This window comes from Strix aluco, chromosome 8 (genome assembly GCF_031877795.1).
Source record: "Strix aluco isolate bStrAlu1 chromosome 8, bStrAlu1.hap1, whole genome shotgun sequence".
NCBI classification, from domain to species: Eukaryota; Metazoa; Chordata; class Aves; order Strigiformes; family Strigidae; genus Strix; species Strix aluco.
This window is the reverse complement of record NC_133938.1, coordinates 33,908,235-33,932,604: the sequence shown is the minus strand read 5'-3', so window position 1 is coordinate 33,932,604 and position 24,370 is coordinate 33,908,235. Positions and strand designations below refer to the sequence as shown.

Below are 24,370 nucleotides of genomic sequence, written 5' to 3'. Positions count from 1 at the left end.
TCATTACAGAGAGATGTAAATCTGAGACCAGGTCTATCTGTGGTCAGTTGTAATCCAGCTCCTCTCCTGGAAACCACCAAGGACATTTGTCAGCACTCAGAAAAAGTGGAGCTGAGCAACTGAGCCTCTCAGGTAGAGTAATTTGTATGTTGATTGCCTTTCAAGTTTTATTTGAGTAGGGGAATAAAATATGGTGTTTCAAAGATGGCCACAGCTGCTAAAATTTATTAGCAGTGTATTAAATGTTCTAATAGATAAACTTAACTGATATGGTCTCTCAGAAGAACCTCACCTTTGGCATCAGGCTGAAATGTAGCTGTTGAGATAAAAACTAATGCCAGATTTCCAGTGATGAATTTGGCAGGCTGTTTTGATTAAACTGAGAATAACAAGGTCTGAAAGCTGTCATTATTTGTGCTTTAAATAAATACAGGTTTTGCTCTAGCATGGACAGTAAAGCGGTGCTTCACTCCAGACAGAGTCATTTTGAGGAAGAGGAAATGTGTTAGAAATCTGACCCCTGAGCTGCTGATGGTGTGTGCCCAGACTAGCAGAAGCAACACCTATGTCTAATTTAACAGAGCTTTTATATTCCTTGCATGGAATCCTGTATCTCTTTATTTGATTTTTTCACTGATTTAATTCAACACGGGATTTCTGCTCTTTTGTAACCTATCTTTGAATATTATCCTGTATATAAAAATTTGCAAAAGAATATAAACACCCCATTTCTTCTGCCTGTAGTGGGATGGAGTTCTGTGCTCTGGTGAAAGGTGAGTGAGTCTCAAATGCCTGGGATAATCCCCAGAAAATGTTAATGTCTGGGCACATCGTTTTCAGAACCCCTGAGAAATTCTAAATCCTAACTTTAGAATAAATCCTTCTTACCTGGGTATCTAATTTCAGGCTCAGAATCATCTTCTTGCACAAGTATAAATATTGGTGTGAAAGAATAATGAACCAAATGTACCAGGCAAGAAATTTTGCTGTGTAGCTGGTGTGACAGCATTAGTTTCAGGCAGGTTGCAAGTATGTAACTAAAGGTAGAAATGATGTGTTACATGAAAAGAGGAAGAAAATGTCCCCATCTAGGTGGTGACTTTGAGGGCAATCTGCCATTGACAGCAATGAAAAAAATCACCAGGTCCACAGGTCAGTGGAGATGCAGAGACTGCTTTGCTTACCTATCAGCATTTTGCTGTTCTTAGTGACACGCCTTTGTCATTTGTACTCAGATTTGGATTTGGCAGTGGGCATAAAACCAGCCATATTTCATATCTGTATGTCAATCCTTAGAAAATAACCATAACATGAGCAAACTAAGAAAACTCAGTATATGTAACAGTCTACTAAACCCCCATTTTTTGATACTGAGAGATTGCTTTCTACAGCTGAGATCCCCAGAAGATGAGCATGTTGTGAATTGTGCAGGTCTAAGCGGTCAAGAAACCTCAGGGCAAAATTACATTTTGGATTCTTGCTTCCAACCTGCTTACACAAGCATGATCTTCACAATCAACTGCTTTACAAGTTTTCTGCAAGTACTTGAAATTTTTTTGACAGGAGGGAACAGTTTGAACGTAAAGTCACTCTTCTGCAGCTGACATATACCAGATTGTTAGAATTATATGTGAATACTTCATCCTATTTCAGAAAGGGATTTTAAGCTGATCTCTGTTATAAATATTAATGTCTAATCCTAGCAATTCTAATTACAGCACAGCTAAAATCATGGGAAAATGCACTAGGGAATGAAAGATAATAATCAAAATAATACAACATGAAAGCAAATGGCATAGCTAAAGATGATTGCTACATGCCAGCATATGCAACTACTGGTTTCCAGTGACAAAGGGAACTCATCACTAGCAGCAATGGTTCTTGAAGCCATCACAGGGTTCCCTTATTCTTAATTTACAAAGTGCATAAACCCTACAGGTATTTCACATCTTCAAAATAATCATGATGCCATCTGTTTACACCCTCCTCTCAACTGCAAAGTTTTTTTCTGGGTGAATTACATTATTAAAGGACATCTCTGCCCCTTTCCAGCCCTCCAAAAAACAAGAGCATAGAGAGCACCAAATCAGAAAAAAAGGCCTGATACAATCAGTAGCCCCACCTCAGTGGGGAAATAATTTTCAATAAATATTGCACTAGACTGGATTACAGGGATTAGTCAGCTCAGCTGTGCAACTAGCTACAGCTATAGGATGCTGTGATTCTCACTATATGCAAAATAGTGTGCAGAAGACACAAGACCTTATGAATAATCTACATCACCCCTAAATTTCCACCCCATTTTCTAGGCCTATTGCCTTCTTAGAGAACTTTCAGACAGCCAGCTGTATAAAACCAGAAGAACAAACCCATATTCCACAAGCCACCTGTGGACAGAAAACCCTCCAGAGGCTGTACAGCAGTCCGGTGAGACAGTGGTGGGCAAGGAAAAGAAAGAAAAATCAGGTTGCCTCCATGATTTGGTAGGTTTAACAGGACAAAAGGTGCAGTGAACTTAGCTGGAGCATCTGGTAACTAGCTTTCAGCTCTCAAAATACGTAATAGGCTTCACTTTAAGGCATATGGCTAACCACTGTTAGACCAAATTATAACCTTAATTCTGAATTCCTGGAATGAGCACAAAGATTTAGTCTGAGTCCCAGTACCGTGAAATGTTTCTCACAGATTCAAATGTAAGCTGGAACATGCTACAAATCAACTCAGAGAATACATCTGTCGTATTGTGACAAGTGTACGCCACAGCTTTTGCCTTTAACGCTCAACACCTACAGAGCTCAAGGGAAAGCTGTAGGGCAATTTTCATAATCAGTACCCAAGTACAGAGCAGTTCCTATTCTGCTGCTTACTGGAAGGAAGATGTCAAAGGAGTATGAGTAGAAGCACATAAACTGGAAGAGAGAAATGGAGTCTATCCAATATCAAGTATAAGCAGAGTTGGTCAAAATTAGGGGACTAGCACTTTCTTGGTAAAAGAACAAAAATCAAAACAACAAAATCCCTTCCAACTATTTCAAGGGGAAGACTTTGTGAATCAATGTCAACTCTTGTATTAATTATTTTTTTTAAGCTAAAATGAAATATTTCAATAATTCATTGGCATTTTCATTTTGGCCAGACATGCAAGGTGAGGGCAAAACAAGTAGAGAAAGTATGATAAGTCTGAAAAATAGCTCCACATATTTGCCTGCCAAAACAAACTGGTTTTGATGACCCAGAATCCTTTCCACTCCAACAGCCACAGATAATAGAAGAGAAAGAAGGAAAATGCAAGAAATCACACTGAGCAAATGCCATATAGTTTTTCCCACTGCATTCCATTAGAAGGAGTGATGGCAAGGTTGTGGGAACGATGACTCCTGCAGAGAGAGCTAAGCTAGGCTTTAAAGAGACATCTCAGCTGCTCCGAGGAAAGTACCTGCTCCATTACACAACTCCACGTGGTCATAGCCCTGCCAAGAAATTTCCCAATTATCACTCTTGTTACCGAAGCCAGCCATTCAACTAAGGCTCTGTGAACTATAACAGCAGATTTCAGCCTAAACTCAACCACACTGGCTGGCAGATTCAGTTCTTGATCTTTCTCAGCCTCATACCAAACTACTGGCTAACGGGTCTTGCACAGAGCCAGGTGAAAATGTGTTATCAAAGTTCTTGACAAAAACTATTTCACTGATTTTTTTTTTTTTTTTTTGGCAGTTGTTTCACTTTTGATGAGGGCTTCCACAAAAGCAATATCTTTGTTTTGGAAACATTAAAGTAATAAGTTCAAATGTCAACTTGAAATTAAATTTCTGTAAGTCATTTATAATATAACATCATAATTAAAATATTCTGAAATGATTCCATCTATGCAATATCTTAAGGAAAGTCGCTTTGAATGGAATTAAATATTTTATCTTAATTTGAGATGAAAGCATGCTATAATAAAGTCTTGTCATTTTGACACAAAGTATCAAATAAAATAATTGTGGTGCTGAGTCCTACGCTTCATAATTGCTGGAATCCTATTAAAATAGCTGCCTCCAGCAGTACCAAAAGATAATCACACATTTCCATTTCTCCTTATAGCAAGGATATTGTCTAGGCTTAAAGCAGTAAAGATACTAGCTAATCCTTTTCTCGGAGATCCCCTAAGGAAGGCCTTTATTTTTTAAATAAAGCAAACTGAGACAGTTTTGAAAGAAATTATGAGATAAAGCCTTGGATCTCACCTCTCTGAAAGCACACAATAATGAAATGCCTTCACCGACAATTCCAAGTTAAATCCAAGCCTGTCAATGCTGTTGACCGTTAAATTCAGTGGTGGTGTCCTTTGAACCCTCAATGACATGTGAAACTGGTCATGAGGAGACCTCAGTTCTTTCTTGAGAAGAGATCCCAGAAGGCAGCATTTAGCAACCGCTCACATTTGTTCTCTTGCACGTTGGATGCTGTCCAGGTTTATTTTTTTTTTTTTTTTTTAAGATATTGCTTTTGGTTGCAGGCAAGAGGTACATTTGAAAATACAGCCTAGCTAGAAATAACCTTGCTAAGCTTTAAGCCAAAACAGGATGAAGTGAACCCTCAGAAAGGGTTCGGAGAAGTCAGGCTGTATCAGATGAGGAAACGTGCCAGACATTGACCGTCTGAGGCCTAAATATTGTGCCTTTAGGCCTTGGGGGCTTCCTCAGTGCCCACACTACGGCCACCTCCAGGCACTCTTTGCTTTTCAGGAGACTGTCTCTCCCAATGAATGCAAATTTTTGTTCCCGTTATTCATGTCTGTATTCTCTCAAGGTTAGTTAAATTCTGTAGTTTGCCCAAAAAGGGTTTCAGCCCACTGAATCAAGTTGCGTGGAGATATCAGTAACCCACAACCTAGGGTAAACAACACACTAGAATGCATTTATTCAGAGCTTACTTAGATAACTTAATAAATCACTTTAGAAAGTGGCTACTTATTTAAAACACAGTAGCAATCATTTTAGGACTTTAGAATTTTATTATACTCTTCTGTTTAGTATGAATATTAATGCATCACCAGGACTCTCCTACAATATTTAAAATACAGGGATTAATATAGACTTGCTGTCATCCAGACCAACCTAGTGTTTATCGACTGTTAAATAGTTAAATGAATTATAATTTGATTTTTTTTAAGGGAGCTTGTTGGAACACATCAATAAATAAGGCTCTTACAAACTGATTAACTGATTCACATTTGAATTGTTCTATTGGGACAGTTAATGTGGTAACAGTCATTTATCATGTAAATCCAAATAACTGACATCACGGTAATCTGAAATAGCATGTTTTTTCTCTGATTTATGATGCTCTCTGGTTTTGTATCTGAGTCTAATTCCCCCAAAGGGAGACTGAATGCTCTTGCATGCATTCACATCTTATTTTTAACACTGGAGAATCCACAAATGAAGCCCCTTTAAGTGCTGAAGCTACAGCAAAAAGCTTTTAGACACCAAAATCATTAGAAGAAAAATCAGATTTCATTACTTCTAATCCTCACAGAATTCCTCCCCTTTCCTAAATACAGCACACTGCCTATGGCTGCTACTCCATCCACGCCCCACATCTGCTGCAGCTAATAGCTGCAGTCAGGTTCCTACAGCAGCTCAGGTTTAACCAAACGTTCCACTCTGCTGCATAAACAAATCCCGAGGGAGGAGAAAAACCATCAGCAGAACACCGTCAGTATCTCTTGTTCTTACTCCTCTTGATCCTACCACCAGCTGCTGCAAAGCTGCAAAGAAGAGGTCAGGACCAGGTTTATCTTACGACGTCAGCCACAGCAGCCATGAGACAGGGCTGCTCTGACACTGCAGAAGGTACCTAATCCTGCAGCAACCTCCTACAACACAAGGAACAGTACATTCAGACACTTACCACTCATATCTTATATTTTATTCACTAGAAAGTCACGCTGTTGAGTTTATTTTCCATTTACTCTTAAGATCAGCCCTGAGGAACCAAAGGAATTCAGGCGCCTTTGCCCACACCCAGGACTGAAGTATCTGTGATACTGTTATTTCTTGGGTTTTGCATAAGCATTTTCACATCACGCAGGTGATAGTAATGCTTCACCTGGGCTTTGCTCCAAATTCTGTCCCTAGGAGGTAAACTGGCATTCAAACGCTGTACTGGTGTGCACATACAAAGAGGATTAAATGAATCAGAGGCTTTTACAGTAAGATGTTCTCCAATAAGATCATTTTGTTCCCTTCATTTTCCCTTTCCCTTTTTTCCCCCCACACTTTTCCCTAAGCAAACAAGCTTTCTGGTACTTCCTGCTGCTTGTTACAACAAGCCCCTTTCTGCTGATGCTATTTTCTTCCGCTCAGATGAATGTTAGAAGCCTTCAAGAAATGATCACTCTTAGATGGCTGCAGCTGGGCTGGCTTCTTATGGGGTGATACAACTGTAGCCTAACCATGGGGAAGGCTGAAATATTTGGAATTAATTTCAGGATAGAGCCATGCCAGTCCCAGTGAGGGATTCTTAGAAACAACCAACTCTACGCAGAAAAACTGGCCCAGAATTTGCGCTCCAGTTTCTACATAAATAAGAGCAAGTTCCAGGGAAAGGATTTACTATGCTGTTTACCTGAGCTAGGTTTTGGAGCAGGATAGGAAAAGCATCTGTTTTAAGCCATCGGCCTTTTCTTTAAATGGTAACATTTATTTACACATTCAGAGAATCTTGTGTAAAAACTACAGGCCCAGTTTGCTTAGTTTCAGCCTGCAGAGGAAGCGAAAACATTACTTCTAATTTTATGCAGTTTTACAAGCCACGTGTAAAGCTGTTTACAATTTAGCTGGTGCAAGTTGACCATTTATAATTAAGAGTCAGGATCCAAAGAAAAACATAAAGCCTCTGGAATGACACTGATGGTATAAAAGATCTGTGCAGGAAAGGGATAATCCAGGACCTGACGTAACCGCTGCAGGAGTTACAGCTCTCCAGGGCTCTCTGTGGCCACACAATACTGACCACTTTGGCTTCCATCTTCTGATTAATACAGGTGACATGAGGAATATGTTCCTACTATTGCTTTTACTTCATGCAAACGTAGTTGCCACAGGGATGTCAGGATCATACAGTAGAGACATTATTTCTGATATTGCAAGCAAGGGGGCCAGGCAACCCTGTAGCACACACTGTGAGGTTGCAGCTGGTTGGAACGGGACTTGGACGTCCTTCATTTAATCAGTTATTCTATAAACAGTTACTGCATTTTTTGGCAAATGATCAAGTAAAAAACAACCCCACCGTTCTGTTGTAACACATCCAGCTGGCAACAGCTTTACAGTTAACAGAGGAAATTTTCTTCTTCTGATGTGGATATACTGACCTGACCCAAGATTGCCTGCAGCCTCCTCATGGTGTCTTTGCTGCTTTTTGAGAAATACAGATATACCACTTCTACATGTGGATCTTCCCATGTAAGATAAACACAGATATTAATCCCCCAAACTAGCAGGTTTCACTTTCTGCTCCATAAAGGGAAAACAATTTTGCATCTAATAGCTGCAGGTGTAGCTATTGTGTTAGTGTGTGTCAGGAGAGAAGAAAAACATTTTTTTTTTTTTATTCATACTTCTGCACACATAAGAAACATTAGTTGATGGCTGGGAAGAGAGATCACAGAACTTAGAACTATCCCACCTTTAGGTAGTGGCTCTTCCTGTATTAATAGAGTAGCTGAAAGCCATTAGTACAGAATGAATATCCACTTGGTAACATAACAGGCAGAAGGATGGGAGATTCTCACCTGCCTAACCCAACCCCTACGTTACATAGCTGGTTTCTCCAGCTGTAAAAGGCAATACGGGCTGATTTTCTGCAAAGCTACCTGGAGAGCTCACCCCACATATTGAGTAGATAAAGTTGAGAAAAACCAGTTTCCCATTGTTGCTGCCTTAAGTTAAATGCCTGTAACAAGATGATGTGAACAACTGACTCCATCAACTCTTCTAAAACGTGGAGATGTGCTTGGTGGAGTCTCAGGACACTTTACCAGAAGGGTGAGAAAGGGAATGGCAGAACAGCAGGCACGTGGCAGTCACAAGCAAGCCCTGTCTGCTTGGCTCTGCCAGTCCTACAGGAACAGCTCCAAGGCAGCAGGCTGGAAGACACAACAAATTCTTGAGAGCACAGGTTGAAGATACTGCCTTCATTGATGTCCCCTTCCTTACCACAGCACGGTCTTATTTGGTCTGCTCTGACTTACTTTATTCTTGAAACACCACTGCAAGACATATGTAAATCTAATTAAACTGCCAAGAAGTTAATAAATACTCCCTGTCAAGAGCTACTGCCCTAGCTTGCCAAGCTGCCCTAGCTTGCATTCTCTCCCAATGAGGTGAGTAGATCAGCTGCAGAGAAAGGTACTAATTCAGTGTGAGAGTGTCAGAATTGGAAGATAATATGACTTTTCAAATGATGGGAAAGCAGCAAACAAAATCTGCATGCATCTTAGCAGATGCACGTTAATGCTCAGAGAAAGCCAGGAATGAAGACTACATGAAATGGAAAGCTGTCATGAACAATTTTTAAAAAAAAAATAAATTGCTTAATTCTCTCAAATTTGTGAGAAAGACTGCTTAGGTAGACCCTGCATTTATAGGGAGCATGTTGGCTAGGTCAAGCCTGCCTTTTGCAGATGATGATAACAAAGTATAGATATGAAGACAGCAAAAGCAAGAATTCCTACTGATTTACAGTTACAAATATGAAAAAATTTGAAAAAAACTTCAAGCAAGCTAAGAAAAAAACCAAACCAAACAATCCACACCAGAATTAATTATTATCATTTCTGAGCCAAACCTGTTCTGCTGTTTTCTGTGGGCAACTTTTTTGCATATGCAGAGCTTTAGGAGGCATTCTTAGTCAAGCCCTACCCCAAAACAGACAGCGGATGTTCTCCCAACTTCACAAGTTTTGATTCCTCCCAGCCCTCCCCTGCAGGCGCACTTTTTTTTTTTTTTTTTTGGATGGAAAGGAGCAGTAAGAGTCTGTTCAAAGTCCCTACAGGGTACTACTACTTCTAGATCTTTAATTAACCTCACAATAAATTTGTTTCTTTCCTTCTCCATAAAATGCTGGCCATCAATCTCTCTAAATGCCTGTCTCCAGTCACTGCTAGAGTTACAGCTCTGACATAAGTGATTTTTAACAAATTATAGGGATTATACACACTGCCAAACATCTTTCAAGCTTGGGGAGAAAAAAAAAAAAAAAAAAAATCTGTCCCCTGGGTTTCTGCCATTCATCATGCCTTTGTTAATTACAGCAATTAACTCCAACCAAAACTCTGAAGGACATGTCAGTTCTAGCGGGCATACAGATGTTTACTTCGAGTTCAGAAATTAAATATGTACTTAAACATCAGCTGAAAACTCTGTCCTGACTTTCAGAGTACCGTGGTGAAATGCTCAATCCATCTGACAAATCCGGCCAGGCACCGAGGTTAAACATGGATTGAGGTTCACGCCCTTAAATACCTGCATTTGAAAATATTGGCTATTCTGCTTTTGCTTCAAATAAACATTTTCTTAGCATTCAACCATCCTCTTCTTCCACCCTACTTGATACATCCAAGTTTTTTTAAGAAGATGAATGAATGACAGGTTTCCTGACAGGAAAAAAAAAAAAAAAAAAGAGAAGGATTAATTCATCACCATAGTAACAACTATGTAACTGCTCCAACAAATATGTAACATGCTCCAAAAATCCGCGTCCTGAGTTTCAAAAGACATTCACCATTTAATATACAAAATTAGGATTTTTCAAATAAAATGTTTTGATTAATGATAATTGAAATTTGACATTATTAATATCAACTAATATTCTTTCTGAAATAATAAAACAAGTCCTGTCTTAAAATACCTGCTCTCTGCCTTTCCATACAAAACGTAGTGGTACTGTGGTAGAAGTACTGTGTTCAGTTTTGGGCCCCTCACTCCAAAAAGGCCATTGAATGACTCGAGCGTGTCCAGAGAAGGGCAACGGAGCTGGTGCAGGGTCTGGAGCACAGGTCTGATGGGGAGCGGCTGAGGGAACTGGGGGGGTTTAGTCTGGAGAAGAGGAGGCTGAGGGGAGACCTCATGGCCCTCTACAACTGGGGGATGGGTCTCTTTAACCAAGTAATAAGTGATAGGACAAGAGGGAATGGCCTCAAGTTGTGTCAGGGAAGGTTTAGACTGGATATTAGGAAGTATTTCCTTACAGAAGGGGTTGTTGGGCGTTGGAATGGGCTGCCCAGGGAGGTGGTGGAGTCCCCATCCCTGGAGGTGTTCAAGAGGTGGGTTGACATAGTGCTTAGAGATATGGTGTAGTTGAGATCTGTCAGTGCTGGGTTAATGGTTGGACTGGATGATCTTCAAGGTCCTTTCCAACCTAGATGATTCTGTGATTCTGTGAGGTGAAGCTGATTGACATGAAAGACGTTGAGCCAATTTACCATTTTTGAGTGAAATCCAGAAATAAACGCGCAATCCATAAAACAAGAATAATTTCTGGTGCATAACTATAGGCCAAATTTTGAAAGACTTAAAAAAAAAAAAAAAAAAGAGGAAGAGAAAGAGAAAGAGAAAGGGATTTTTTTTTTAATCCTGTGATTTTTAGCCTAACACAATGTTGAAGCCAGGGGTAGTCACACAGGGAACTTCCTAATTGGTGGCAAAGCCTTAAGGATAAATGAAACATTGGGCTGCAGCTATTTAAAATGTTTCCATCTCACAGATAAGGAACAGGGTAACTCTCCTAAAGCGGATAGAGCAAATAATCCAATCCTATAACCCTCTCATCAGTCATGGTGACCTGCAGCAAAGCTGACAGCTTTCTACGTCAACCCATCCTGGTTCATATTTTCTTCCTACCGTATGACCTCTTCTTTAATCAAATAAAGTCCTGTTCCAGTGTTTTGAAATTATGTTTTTTCTCCAAATACAGTGATCTAATCATTACATGATACACCATGTTTTTCCTTTAGGTCAGCCCAGGAAATTTCCATTTATCCATAGAATAAGCCCGTCTTTGCACATCGGGGTATCACAATGCTGGTGCAAGTGGTCAAAGCAGGCAACTGCGGCTTTCAAGCCTGGCTCTTAAATCTGTATTTACCCACCTCAATGTAAGGGACCTGAGTGTCTCTGAACGCAAAGGGAGCTGCAGGTACTCTGTGTTTTTGACTGGCTTGGTACCTGACAGCCGTCATCAGGAGCAGATCACTAAAGGTGCTTATGGCTTTCGGCTCCCTCTGCAACGCTCTGGCAACGGGTCTGAAATTCTGACCTCCAGCCCTGACATCGATTTTGCTTACGTAGTGATGCTAATGCCTCTCGCAAATCTAAATGCATACATGACCAAGGATGGATAGCATTCTCACTACCTCCCACCCCTTTTTTTAAAAAAATGGACCAGCTGAAAAGCACTTGGTTCATATGATACTGATGTGCTCCAAAACCCTGCCCAGTCTCTCATTCAGAAATCATGATATGGATTAACAGCACGAACTACACAACATACAGAACACAGCATGAAAAATGAATAGTCCGCTGGAAATGTAGCACTTCGGCACAGGGAAGTGCTGCTAAAATTCAGATGCTTTCCCAAGAGGCAAAAGCCCTAGGGACACTCCAGGCACACATACCAACGGACCAACCACCCACACGTAGCTCGAAACATAAATATGCAATCACATCTCACTGACGAACATACTTTACTTTTTGTTCTTACACTTCCATGAGTCCCCAAAATATCGTACTTCCCAGTTCACAGGCAATGTCCCACCCATTGCTGGGGATTAGCAGCATGCTGCTGATTTATAGCCTTCCGTAAACCCAAACACAGAACAGCATTTTTGGTGGGATTTGCACATATGGAGAGCAGCAAATCTGCCTAGAGCATGCCTATATTTTGAGAAAAATATTTCTCATGTTTATTTATTGGGCTAGTAGCAAGACCTCTTACTTCAGAAAGAAAGTTTTATTTATTGGCTTTGTCCTTTACAGAATGTATCTTGCCTTTTGCAGGTTTTTGTTTTTTTTTTTTTTTAATTTCCCTCTCTTCCATAACTATAATTTACCACTAGAAGACACTATTTTTGTATTTACAGCTACAATATCTTACAAGGATTAAGTAAGCCTTCCTTACAAATACACAGGTACAGTGCTTTCTTCCTGAGCTACCTCAGAAATGCAATATGCATAAGATAAAATAGTAAAAAAAAAAAAATATTGTAATTTTAGGTAAACAGAAAACACTCTGTGAAGGCCAAAGTCAAAAAATATTTGATCCTAAGTAGAAAACATTTTTTCATATTGGATAAAAAGGAAACACCTTATTAAATGGTCATTTCTACCCAGCAGTAAGGCTGGCCCACCTGGTGTAATGACAGCAAAAGGATGAGCGTCAGTAACAGGAGCTGCTATTCTTGAGCTACCACAGATCCAAAGCTCATAGAACTTAAATGGTAGCTTCAGGCACATGCTTAGGTTTTGGGCTTTTTTCTTACTAAAGAAGTGACTTTTGGGACTCAGAAAGGTCTCAGATCTCCTCTATGAAGAAATCGTAATTTTTGCTTTCCTCATGCAGAAAATCTGACATAAAGACAGGAAAGTAAAGAAGTTACAGAACAATCAGTCTCTTAAAATAGGTATGTGAAGTCACCGTATGCATTACAAAATATGGCCTAATACTTTGATGATCTGCAGACCTGACAGGGCAAATTTTTTCTCCCCATTAGCACCTTTCAAATAAAAACATCAGGAGCCGCTTTCAGTTGTCAAAACCAATGACAGAAGCGAATGAAAATGCAATATATCTTCCAAATCAGCAATTCTTTTCCCCCACAAAGATCACCATTCATCTGGCACAGCACATGCTGTTGAAATGGCGCTAAGGGAGAACTTGGGATCAGTAGCAATGCAGCTGGTGTCCTGAAAGGTCTGTCGGTGCTTCCTCTGAACTAGCAGACACAAGTAGCTTTAGTGATGACATTTATTATCACTTTAGCATCACTGCACATCATCCTGCGCTACTGTTTAACTGGACCACCCTCTCATAGGGTATAGGACGAGAGGGAATGGCCTCAACCTGCGCCAGGGCAGGGTCAGACTGGCTCTTAGGAAGGATTTCTTTGCAGAAGGGGTTGTTGGGCGTTGGAATGGGCTGCCCAGGGCAGCGGGGGAGTCCCCATCCCTGGAGGGGTTGAAGAGTCGGGTTGACCCAGCGCTGAGGGATCTGGTGGAGTTGGGAACAGTCAGGGTGAGGTTCATGGTTGGACTGGAGGAGCTTCAAGGGCTTTTCCAACCGAGATGACTCTGTGATTCTCAGGATATTCTGCTCTTACCCTGAGCATGTATTTAGCAGGCTTGTGAGACATTTACATGAAAAAAAAGATTAGATTTAAAGCAGTAAGGATTCTATAAGAGATGGTTGCAATGGCCAGGGATGTACGTTCTCCAGCATGCAAGCCCACTGCTATCGAATCCAACCATCCCCACACAGCTAAGTTCTGCCTCTGACCTCTGCGCCTCACGTTGCTCTCAGGCTGACTCATGTTTAAGGGGGTTGTGTTAACAGATGACCTCAAAGAATTTCTAAAAGACAGCACTGTCAGCCAGCTAATTGGGACCCACTTGCAGCTGGGGGCACGAATGTGAGTGCTGCGGTCCGTCCGTGGGGCTGCGAAGTGAAGCTGCTCTGGGGAGAGCTGCTGCCTGGCACAGAGGACAGCTCTCACTGTCCCCACTGCCAGGCACTCCCGGGCACCTGACAAGCTGGGGAGGTGACAACTTTAGACCTAAGACACCTTGTGACGGGTCATTACTCTGTGACACTACCTGCTTTACTGTCTCAGCATTACGCACTGACATTTCCTCATGGAGGCACTTGTAGAACGTGCTGCAGAGCTGGTAGCACCCACATTTCTCCAACTGCTAGGAGCCTAATTTTTTCATTTGGAAAACGCTGCTTGCCCAGCATACAAAAGAACACCACCTCACCACCCAAAAAACCCCCAACCAGCAACAAAAAAACTCCATCGAAACCCTTCATGAGGATGTGGGAGGACTTCCTGCCCTGCTGATTGCCCTTTTTTGCCCACAGACTAAACATAATAGCTTACACCTTTTTCCACTGTGCTTTCTTGGAAGGAAGAGTATGCGCTACAGGAGAGCCAGCTCATCCTACAACCGAGCTTCCCACAGGTCACCTCGCAGTTACATGTTCATATGCCTTTGTCCTCAGGTGCCTAACTGGGAAACACCTGGCTTGAACGGCCCGATTCTCACAGTGCCAAGAGAAGAATGATAAATATTTATAACTCCACTGAACAGAAAGGAAAATGGTTTGCATGACTTGCTCCAGGCTCAGCCTGACTCAGTCACAGGGCCAGGATTAAGCTTTATGAGATCCCCACCTCCAGGTCCATGGTTAGCTTACCAGCCTGTGTATTGTCAGGGTAGTTGCTTCATGCTGTGCTGCAGAAGAATGGTGAAATGCAGCTTTCTGTGCTGTTATGATTCACCTAATCTTTTCAGATTTATTAGGTACAACAGATCAGTAACATAAACTTTACAGAGAGCTTTCATTTGTGAAGCAATCCGCTCCCATCTCTAATGTTTCACCAGAAGTGTGGTCACTTTTCTGGTTCAAACCAGCAACAGACAGCTTAAGTTTCATATCCTGTATTTTTTGTGCCTTTCGGGGCTAAAAGCTACGAAACAGAAAAATATACAGAGAATCAAACCCTCTCTTTCCTCATGGAACAAAGAAAATCCTCAGCATCAGCAGACAGAAGAGTTTTTTGTAGATGTCCATGTAAGTCACAGGAATGACTTACAAGGCTTTGACCCAGCATATCCACATAGCTGTCCATCCCTGACGTGGCAAAGGATTTTAGTTTTGCCTGAGACAGGATTAGCTTCATATTTCTATTTAAGAATTGATTGAATAGCAATTGATCCAGTAATCTGGATCCATATGCTGACAATTATCTATCTACAGGTCTATCTACAGAAGGAATTTATACTAAAAAATGTTAATTCATTACTGCTTTTGTTCCAAATTTATTTGCAACGCTTCCAAGAAGTTTTGATTAATTGCTACAAGTACACGTACGGAACTATTTATCTGCACATTTACTAATCAGCTTTAGTCCCAATACACACAAGAATTGGATTCCTTGTATCTTGCTCAGCCATTATTCCACTTGAGCCCTTGATGCTGGTATGTAAAAATGAAGATGCACTTCCTCCTGTGCGTACATGCTACAACACTAACATCACTCTAGTCTAACAACCAGCAGCTTTTTAATACAACATTCATGGCATGATAACATCTTAGCGTTTGCTTCAAGATGGGATTTACTGTGAAGTCAAATAAAGCTTACCTTAACATCTGAACTAGTCTAGACTAAATGGGAGCACTCAAATCATCTGCTTTAAGACTCCTGTGGACAGTGACGCTTTATCACATTAGAATTACAGTTTTCAACTAAGAAAGGAAATTTGTCGCTGATGTGCAACATGAGAAAAAGACTCAGTACTATGTGGTGGCAGAGCTCCTGCAGAGGGGTATGTAGGTATCTACCAGCAGTGTAGTAAAAATGCACATGAAGAATCGGTACTTTTCTCCCCCAGTATATCCTCCTGCAACAGATAACTGATCTTCCCAAGAAAGCTGCAGGACCCCAAGAACATTTACTATGACTTTCAGGAACCAGCAGAACATCAGCCTGACCTTGAGAGCTTGATGCTCTGGCCCAGCCCTGCTGCTCTGTAATGCTCTGGTAACACCCAGCCAGGCTCACCTCGTCGGTGGGAATACAGGAAGAGAAACCTCTCCTCTTCCCCCAGAGAACAGTGGTTATACTTCACCCCTCAAAAACTCCACCATAAAAGATAAAAAGGGCGTTGCTCGAGTACTGCTGTATTGCAGTGCCCTGTGACTGCCATCTGGCTCCTTGGGTTGCCTTATTTATAGAATGGGTGGAACAATAAAGTAACTTTGATTTATAACCCCCATATTTTTTTCTGTTTTGTAACAAACACGGCCCAACCAGTACAAGCAGTCTAGCTCCAGGATGTTCAGAGGTCTCTTGCCCAACAGGTTCAAATACTCGTCTCAGTCTTCTGTATGAGAAATGAGCAGTTCAGGCAACCTTTAAAAAGAAATACCTACAGCACTTGGAATATAGGTTCCTGATTCCAAGGGGGGGGGGGTAAAAAAAAAAAAAAAAAAAAAAAAAGATAATACTACACATTCCCATGGCAGAACATTTTACAACCATTATTTCACACCACGTTCCCAATATTCTCCAATGACTGAGAGGAAACAGCATAATGAAGAAACCCTCACCTAGGCACTTTCAGTAAGAATCTGGCCAGATATCTTTTCAAAGAGACTGACCTATATCCTAATTGCTTTTTATGAGACGATGAGAAGCTCTACAATTATCATGTGTATTTTGATCTTCGCTGATACCCAACAGCTGCAGGAAATTACACACTGTGCTGTACCTGTTCTAGGCTTATTCCTTTTCTATCCTGTTATTAACTGTTCTCCTTTTGAACTTGCAGCATCTCCTACTCCAGCCACCAAAATGGAAGAAAATGTCAACACCAGCTTTGATGAAGATTTTGAAGGACAGGCGACACACACAGGCAAGGAAACTAACTGTATTTTTTTTTTTTTTTTTCTAAAGATAAGCTAAGCTGTCCCTGTTCACTGGGGAAGCCCAGAATTCGAGTAGAACCAATTGGTTTGCCAGACCCCTTGCACAGAAACATAGGCTTCAAAGCCAATGAGAAAGTATTTTGGAGTAAGTGACACCCCTCAGGAATGGCAGGTAACACCAAGTTGATCTTTGTGCCAATCCTCCTCATACCTGAAGCAAATGGCAAACACAGAAGACACCTGAAGAAGCCACCCACAGCAATGGCCCAAAGCAGCTCCTGTTGGTTTATTGCTTCAGTCATGAACAATGGCCTTTCTTCCTCTGGGGAAGAGAAGAAAACAAAACAGCAACAAAAAACACACTCACACACTAGAATTAGGTTATAAGGTTTCACTACAAAGGCTGAATTATTTTTTCCTTCTTATAGAAGGAACATTCAGTGCTAAAAGTGAACCTATAAATCCTTTTGGCAAACACAGCACAGCATTTAAAGCTTTAAAAGCATCCTTGCTCAGAATCACAATTCTTTTTAATCCAGCACTCAATCACTGTGATTTTTATGAGTACTGACATTGTATTCAGCTCTACACACAGGTATCACTTCATCCCACCCCACCAACAGGTAACTATATGGCAATCATTCCCCCCCTGTGCTCTGAGGGCTTCTTTTTCTTTGTGCTATAATAAATATAGCTCTTGTAATAACTCTTTCTGGAGTTATTTCCCAAGCAGCCCTGCTGTCGTTGGCTAAGATTATTGTATGTGTATTTTTTAGGGACCCAAATGTAGGGCACTAAATCCTCACCTAGGCTTCCAAATAGTTCTGGAAATCAGGCTGCTGTACTGTTATCACTATGCCAAGTGGTTCAGGCTAATTCCAGCTTTGGAATCTTGTTTGCAAAAGATCAGGTCACCTTCCCTTCCCACTGAGGGGTGTAGTGCCTGTAGGACTTCAAGATGTTGAAATTTAATCCAAAACAGTCTTGGTACCTGGCAACACCACGTCTCTCTCACGAGAGGGAGAGCTGCTTACCTAGCCTTTTCTAAATTTTCCATAGAAATAAACTTCACCACTGAAAACACTAAAATAGTCCTTGTTTTTGCTTTATAATCTAAGATGCAGATTAAAACGTTTCATTTTGAAAAATACCACCGGAATTTTGAAATTAATTTCTTTTTCCCATTCCAAAATTTAACTGCTTTAATCAACCATCTCCAAAGACCAAGATCTGCATTACAATCAGAATTATCATAGCATTTGCCTTACAGGTTACTCTTCCAGTTGAACATGTATGGGGCTTTTTTAAAAAAAAAAGTTTCAAGTGTCCTGTATTCTTAGTTTTACTAGAAGTCCTTACGCATGTTCTGTATTCAAATACACTGTCTATAAAGAAATGCAAATGTACTTCTACGAAACACTAGCTTTGGCCAGCATGTCAGTTTTAACAGGTTTCGACATCCTCATCCTTGTGAATTACTCAGAGTTCGCCAAAATCCTTTTACAGGATCCTGATAGGAACCAGACCACCAAAGCAATCCAGGTTTGGAAAAAACATCTTTCTTTTGGAGGCTGATGTAACACATTGGTCCCAGAGCTCTGGTTTTCAGCACTCCTGGAGAGAGCTGTGGAAGGAAGAGGGGTAGACAGATAAACTGCGGCACAGAAGGACGAACCAACAACGAGCAGAACCTTCTTAAGACAGCTTCTTGTTGCAGCCAGTTTCTCATCTAACTTCATCTCTCTTAGGGCCCAAAGGCGTGATCAATGACTGGAGGAAGTTTAAATTAGAAAGTGAAGACGGAGACTCTTTATCCTTGAGCAAGAAAGAAATTCTTAGACAAATGTCTTCACCACACAGATCTTTCAGTAAAGATGATAAAGACAGCAGAGAGAGATTCTGCCGTAAGGTAAGAAAAGCAACATAAGTTCATTTTGATTCTATATAAAAAAAAAAATCCTGAATTTGCCAGACCAAATTCCTTTGCAGCTTAGCAAAGCTCACACAATATAGACAGAACAAATGCATGTGCAACCATCTATCTAGTCCTCTCCCAAGCAAAGACTAACTTCAGTAAAATAAGCATATCACACAACACGGAGTTTGACCTTTCTTCCTCCCTTCCCCTGCCTCAGTGGTCTATCCTTGGTTAAGGCAATAGAAAATTTTTAACATGTTTAAAAACCTACTAGTCAGAATAGAGCTGTGAGCCTCAGTGTCACTTATCACCATTTATCACTTCTGAAAGGGGGGGACCCTAAACCCAAAACCTCACAGGAATTAAACTCTGACCCCACCCCACTACAGACAGTGGCAAAATTCCCACCAACTCTGGACGATCCAGAAGTTTTTGCCAAATATGGCAACTGCCTTCCATACCATCAAGTTGACATGCAAGTGTTGAGACAGGACCTTCACCCGTCTCTTGAAGAGACCTTCCAGAGTCACTGCAGGAAGGGACTGCTCTTCTGGCTAAGCTTTCAATGCGATGTGCTTTACACAACAACTTAGTCTCTCCCTGTTTCAGCGCCAACAGATTACCATTATTAATACAGCATTCTCTCAATATTCACAGATGAGCATGCAGGAGTATGAATTAATTCAGGATGAGCAAGAAGATGAAAGTTGCCTACAAAAATACCGCAGACGCTGCATGCAGGATATGCACCAGAGGCTGAGTTTTGGGCCGAAATACGGTTATCTGTGTGAGCTGCAGAACGGGGAACAGTTCCTGGAAACCATTGAGAAAGAACGGAAAACTACCACCGTCATTGTCCACATTTACGAAGACGGCATCAAGGGCTGCGATGCTCTCAACGACAGCTTGACCTGCCTGGCGGCTGAGTACGCCACCGTCAAGTTCTGCAAGATCAAGGCCTCCGACACGGGGGCTGGAGACCGCTTCTCAAACGAAGTGCTTCCCACTCTACTTGTCTATAAGGGCGGGGAGCTTCTGAGCAATTTCATTAGCATTTCTGAACAATTCAATGAGGAGTTTTTTGCTGTGGATGTGGAGTCTTTCCTAAATGAGTATGGGCTGCTACCTGAAAGGGAGCTTCCAGCACTGGAAAATGGCAACACGGATGAGCAAGATGTTGAATAATTAGAGAGCCATAGTCCTCACTGCCTCCCTTTCCTCTTCAGTATGTTGTAAATTAATCTCAGTAACACCCATCTCATTTAGAGAAGTCTTTGCTAACTTATTTGTAAGATACACACATATAAAAATTGCTTAAGTGTTAGTATGGGAATCTTACTTAAAACACATGCAACTGGTAGTCCTGTACATAAATATTTCTATGCCAGCCACAAGTAATAAGAAGTATAGGAGATGAAACTGGTGATCTGTAAGAAATTAAGGAAAAAAAATAAATTAAGAATTGAGGGCCCACGCCTGTCACCACGAAGCACAAGAAGAACTTCATTTCAACAGAAACAGGACTGATCCATCCCTCTGCATACACAAAGCCATCTCTGTGCTCTGGAAATACGGCAAGTCCTGGCTCCTCAGATTCACCTCTACCAACTTCAGTAGTAACAAGATCTCATCCGGCAGTTTGAAGGACAAACAGCCCAGAGTCCTTGTATTCCTAAACGGCTTAGGTATCTAGGACATTATTTCAGGCTTCCGCATTTATCTTTCAATATTCATGAAAATACAGAAGCGCTTCTGTATCCAAACAGCTAACACAGACACATTATCAGCTAATTTCAGTTCATTGTCGCTCCATATTTTGAACAGTAATATCAAAAATGTCTGCAAGTTATTGAAAAAATATATTATGCTTATGTAATAACTCTAAATAAAGCTTAACAGCTCTCAAAACCTTCTATTGGAAGTGTGAAATATATTGGTAGTACATAACCTTTACCTTCAAACGTGAAATATTTGTAAGAACTCATTAGACATTTACTAAACTCAAAATTTGAAGTTTTGCTATAGAGATGCTGCTGAGAACTACAATTTAACAATCTGTTTGAGAGAAAGATGGGGTAAACTCACTATAAACCTTCCTCTCTCTCTGTCTAGGTCTAAAAAATCCACCTCATCCAGTTCTGATACAAGACAGAAAACATTAGAAACATTTCAATGACTTCGTTTGCATAGCAGCAAAGCAAGACGCTGGGTTTTACTCCGAGGATAGAAAAATCTGTATCTTACTCTGAGGACAGAACTATCTATATCTTAACTGCACACAATGTTGCTAACATTTCTTACCACTCTTTTAAACATGTTTTTTTCTCTACTTTTTATTCACATGGAAAAATCACAAGAGTAGCTGAAATTTACACTACTTTCCAAGAGATCGGCACAACAAAATAATTCTACTCAAAAAGATTTGGGAAATATAACCCTGTAAAACATTACTGAAGGAGTCACAAGTTACTCTTTCGAAAAAAATAATTTAAAACATAACTGATGCCTTGTTTTAAATAATGGCCAAAACAAAACAAAAAAAGATTAAATCTGTCTTTTTTGTTTGTCCAATTTTAGGGACTATCAAAATGCTACTGAATTTCTACTTTTAATATTGTTTTGCCATGGATTACTATTTTAACAGAGCACTAGAAAGATCCCCTCGTGTACACTAAGCAATAAGAATGAAGTTCCTTATCTTTTAACAACGTACACTCTTCTTTAACCTGTAAAACAATTCATGATTTTATTCCACCAAGAATTCAAATAGCATCTTCACAAAACGTTATGATTTCTGTGTTGTAAATTCCTGAATGCAAGACTGTCATAAGTCTTTCTGGTGGAATAAAGCTTTTCCCTAAGAGCAGTCCCCTTTTTCCCCTTACTCAAGCATGTTTACCCCTCAGATAAAATCACCTTCATTTTAACATTGCATTTGCATCAGTAATCTTCAGAAAGTTATTATTTGCAGATATACCTAACATTATGAAAATCTGATGGTTTTATAACATGTTATGTAGAAAATAACGAATTATCTTCTGTCTATCATAAAAATAACCAGTTACCTGAGTAGGCAGATGGTATTTGTCTTATATTTTTTGATGAGATGTTTTAAAGAAGCAGCAGGAAAAATTTTTGTCCTCCACACACCAGAAATCTCCACGTAACTGGTGAGAACTTAATATTCTGTCTTTATCAAACGTGGTACAAAAGCTACTAGGCTGCATATCAGCAGCCTGATCATATAAGCTTCATTTCTTTGAGACACCAAGCTGAAAGCAAAAAAACCTGAACAAACTATAACCACCACAGAAACTACATTTATAACTAGTTTTAAGAAATAAGCTAACACTCCAACTTAAGAGACAGATTAAGCATGCTTAAGCAGGATTTCCTTTAACCTGTAATTTTAAAAAAAAATGAAGAAAAACACACATGTGACGCCAAGCCTCAACAGAAGCTCATGACTAATGAAGTTGCAAATAAAGCTCTGATCACAGCAGTCATCCATATTTCTGCAGAAAAATAAAACAAATCACCTTAAACACAAAAAGCAAGACTTGACTCAAACAGCGTACTACTGTATGAAGATTCTCGAATAACAAAAAATAAATGCTTCAATAAGTACACGTGAGCAGCCTTCCTGCTACCCTCAGCTACAGTTATTCTTCCTTTTGACTCAGCCACAGGGACCCTGAGTGTCCCCAAATATTCTGATGCAGACAAAAATGGAGGAGATGGGGGAACTAATTATCAATGATGTCACTGCTGATCCAACCGAGCACAGAAGCTCTAGCAGATGCATGTCTGTTACCGGCATGCTGAATGCCACCCCTCAGATGCGAGGAATTATAAACCTCATTGTACAAGACCACTGAGGTTTTTTTAAAACTATGTTTTAAAACTACATAGCACAGAAAATAAGCTTTCTGTAAAATTATCCCCCAACATCAATTTTAGAACTACACTTAGAAGAGCCAGATTTTCAGATGTGGAAGTCCCAACTGTTCCTCTAGACTCTTACATATTAAAATAAAAATATATCTGCAGTCATGCATACGAGGTAACAAAGCTCAATTTCTGTCACGATGGAGTTTTCACAAACTAGAAGCTTCAGAAGATTATATAGGCAGCAGGAAAAGGATAATCCTGTATGAAACCTGAGCAAAAGTTAAACAGTAGTCAAGAAATAAGTCTTTTAAAAGGTTGCTTTTTTTTTTTTTCCTTAAACACACCTTTTTGTTTTTCTTTAAGAACTCATTTTCTTACGTTATCACTAGCTAACAGTACAAAAAGGATGGAGAGCAAGACGACAATGAAATCCCCTCTTGGTTAGTTCTGTAATTCTTAGACAAGCAAGAACCTGCTTTCTTCTACATCCACTATTTCCTCATGGCAGGATGACTGGAAGGCTCAGTCTGTAGATCCAAGTCAAATTACTCATTTTTCTTTGACAGGGTTAAATTATTATCTTATTACACAGATGGTAGTTAAATGCAGTCTCCTGTATTAAAGCAGAAATCTCATCCAGAGCAACTTTTTTCTTTGCCTTTGTCCAACCTCAAATTGGAAAATTAGACTCCCACAGAACCTTGATACCTAGCTAGTTATAAGCTGACGGATTAATTTGATGGTCTGTAGTAACACCATAAAGAAAAGGATAATTTACTAAACAGTGAATAATCTTGCAGGGAGGGAAGAAAAACAAAGAGTTCTTTGCTAGGGGATCCATGGAATAATACCTCCAAACAAGATCTACTTTTTATACCACAGATGCTAAACAAGAACTAATGGAAGAGTGTTTCATGACACTTTTCTTCTCTGGTGTAGGATATTTAGCATCTCAAATGTTGTACATCACTTCTATGGCTGAGTTTTGAGTAACAGGCAACTACAGAATAACCATTTTGCATTTTATCAACAAAAGCAACCCCCTTCCCCCAAAAAAGAAAAAAAGGAGACAAAAAGAGACAAAAGACAAAGTTCTTTCTTCTCATTATTCCCCTGCTCCTTCTTGTAACAGAGACCTTGCCAGAGGAATTTTTAAACCAACTACATTTTGAAGCACGTTACAAATTTCATCTCATTTTCTGGATAGCACTCAACCTCCCCTGGAATCAACTGCTTCTGCACAATACCATCCTGCCTGTTGGTTCCACCCATCCACACGGAATAACAGGCATCTATAAAACATGCAGCAGCTGAAAACAGTGCCTCCATTACAACATTCCCTTTCCTCTGAGAGGCCCTACTTGAGCAATACCAAGCACAAAAGATCAACGCTGCGTTCCAAAATGTAGTTACAGTACTAAAAGCAGCTCTTTTTCCAAACATGTAAAAACAGAATACACAGATGAGGCAAAAGTATTTAAGACACCTTTCTCACAGTTGCCTTTTATTAAAAGCATCCCAGTACATCCTTGATTATGCTTTAGAACCAAAGTGTTCATATTTGTTTCTTAAGCATTCCACTGCCTTTATGCAAAAATGAAATTTGCAGTGGTATTAAAATGGCCTAAAATCTGGATTTTTTTTTTTTCTATTGTAGTTCAGATCCAAGTAAACATCACATTTCATATACAAATTATCTTTACTAACCTTATTAGAATTCTTCCCTCCTTCCTCTCTCCTTGTGGCAAGTAAACAATAATGTTATTGCCTAACATACCCAGGAGAAGATCTCATAATGGAAAGCTATCTGTTTAATCTGTTTATTTGTATGGTCTAAAAATCCTGATTAGCAAACAATTTTGA

At 40.1% G+C, this 24,370-nt stretch overlaps 1 protein-coding gene across 1 annotated transcript; it reads left to right on the top strand.

The window, feature by feature from the left end:
* PDC (phosducin) lies at window positions 1–20,529 on the top strand. Its single transcript, XM_074833148.1, has 4 exons — window positions 1–132; window positions 16,602–16,685; window positions 18,447–18,607; window positions 19,274–20,529. Exons 2-4 carry the CDS (start codon window positions 16,625–16,627, stop codon window positions 19,799–19,801), a joined length of 750 nt encoding a protein of 249 aa, XP_074689249.1. The 5' UTR covers window positions 1–132; window positions 16,602–16,624; the 3' UTR covers window positions 19,802–20,529.
* The last annotated feature ends 3,841 nt before the right edge of the window (window positions 20,530–24,370 follow it).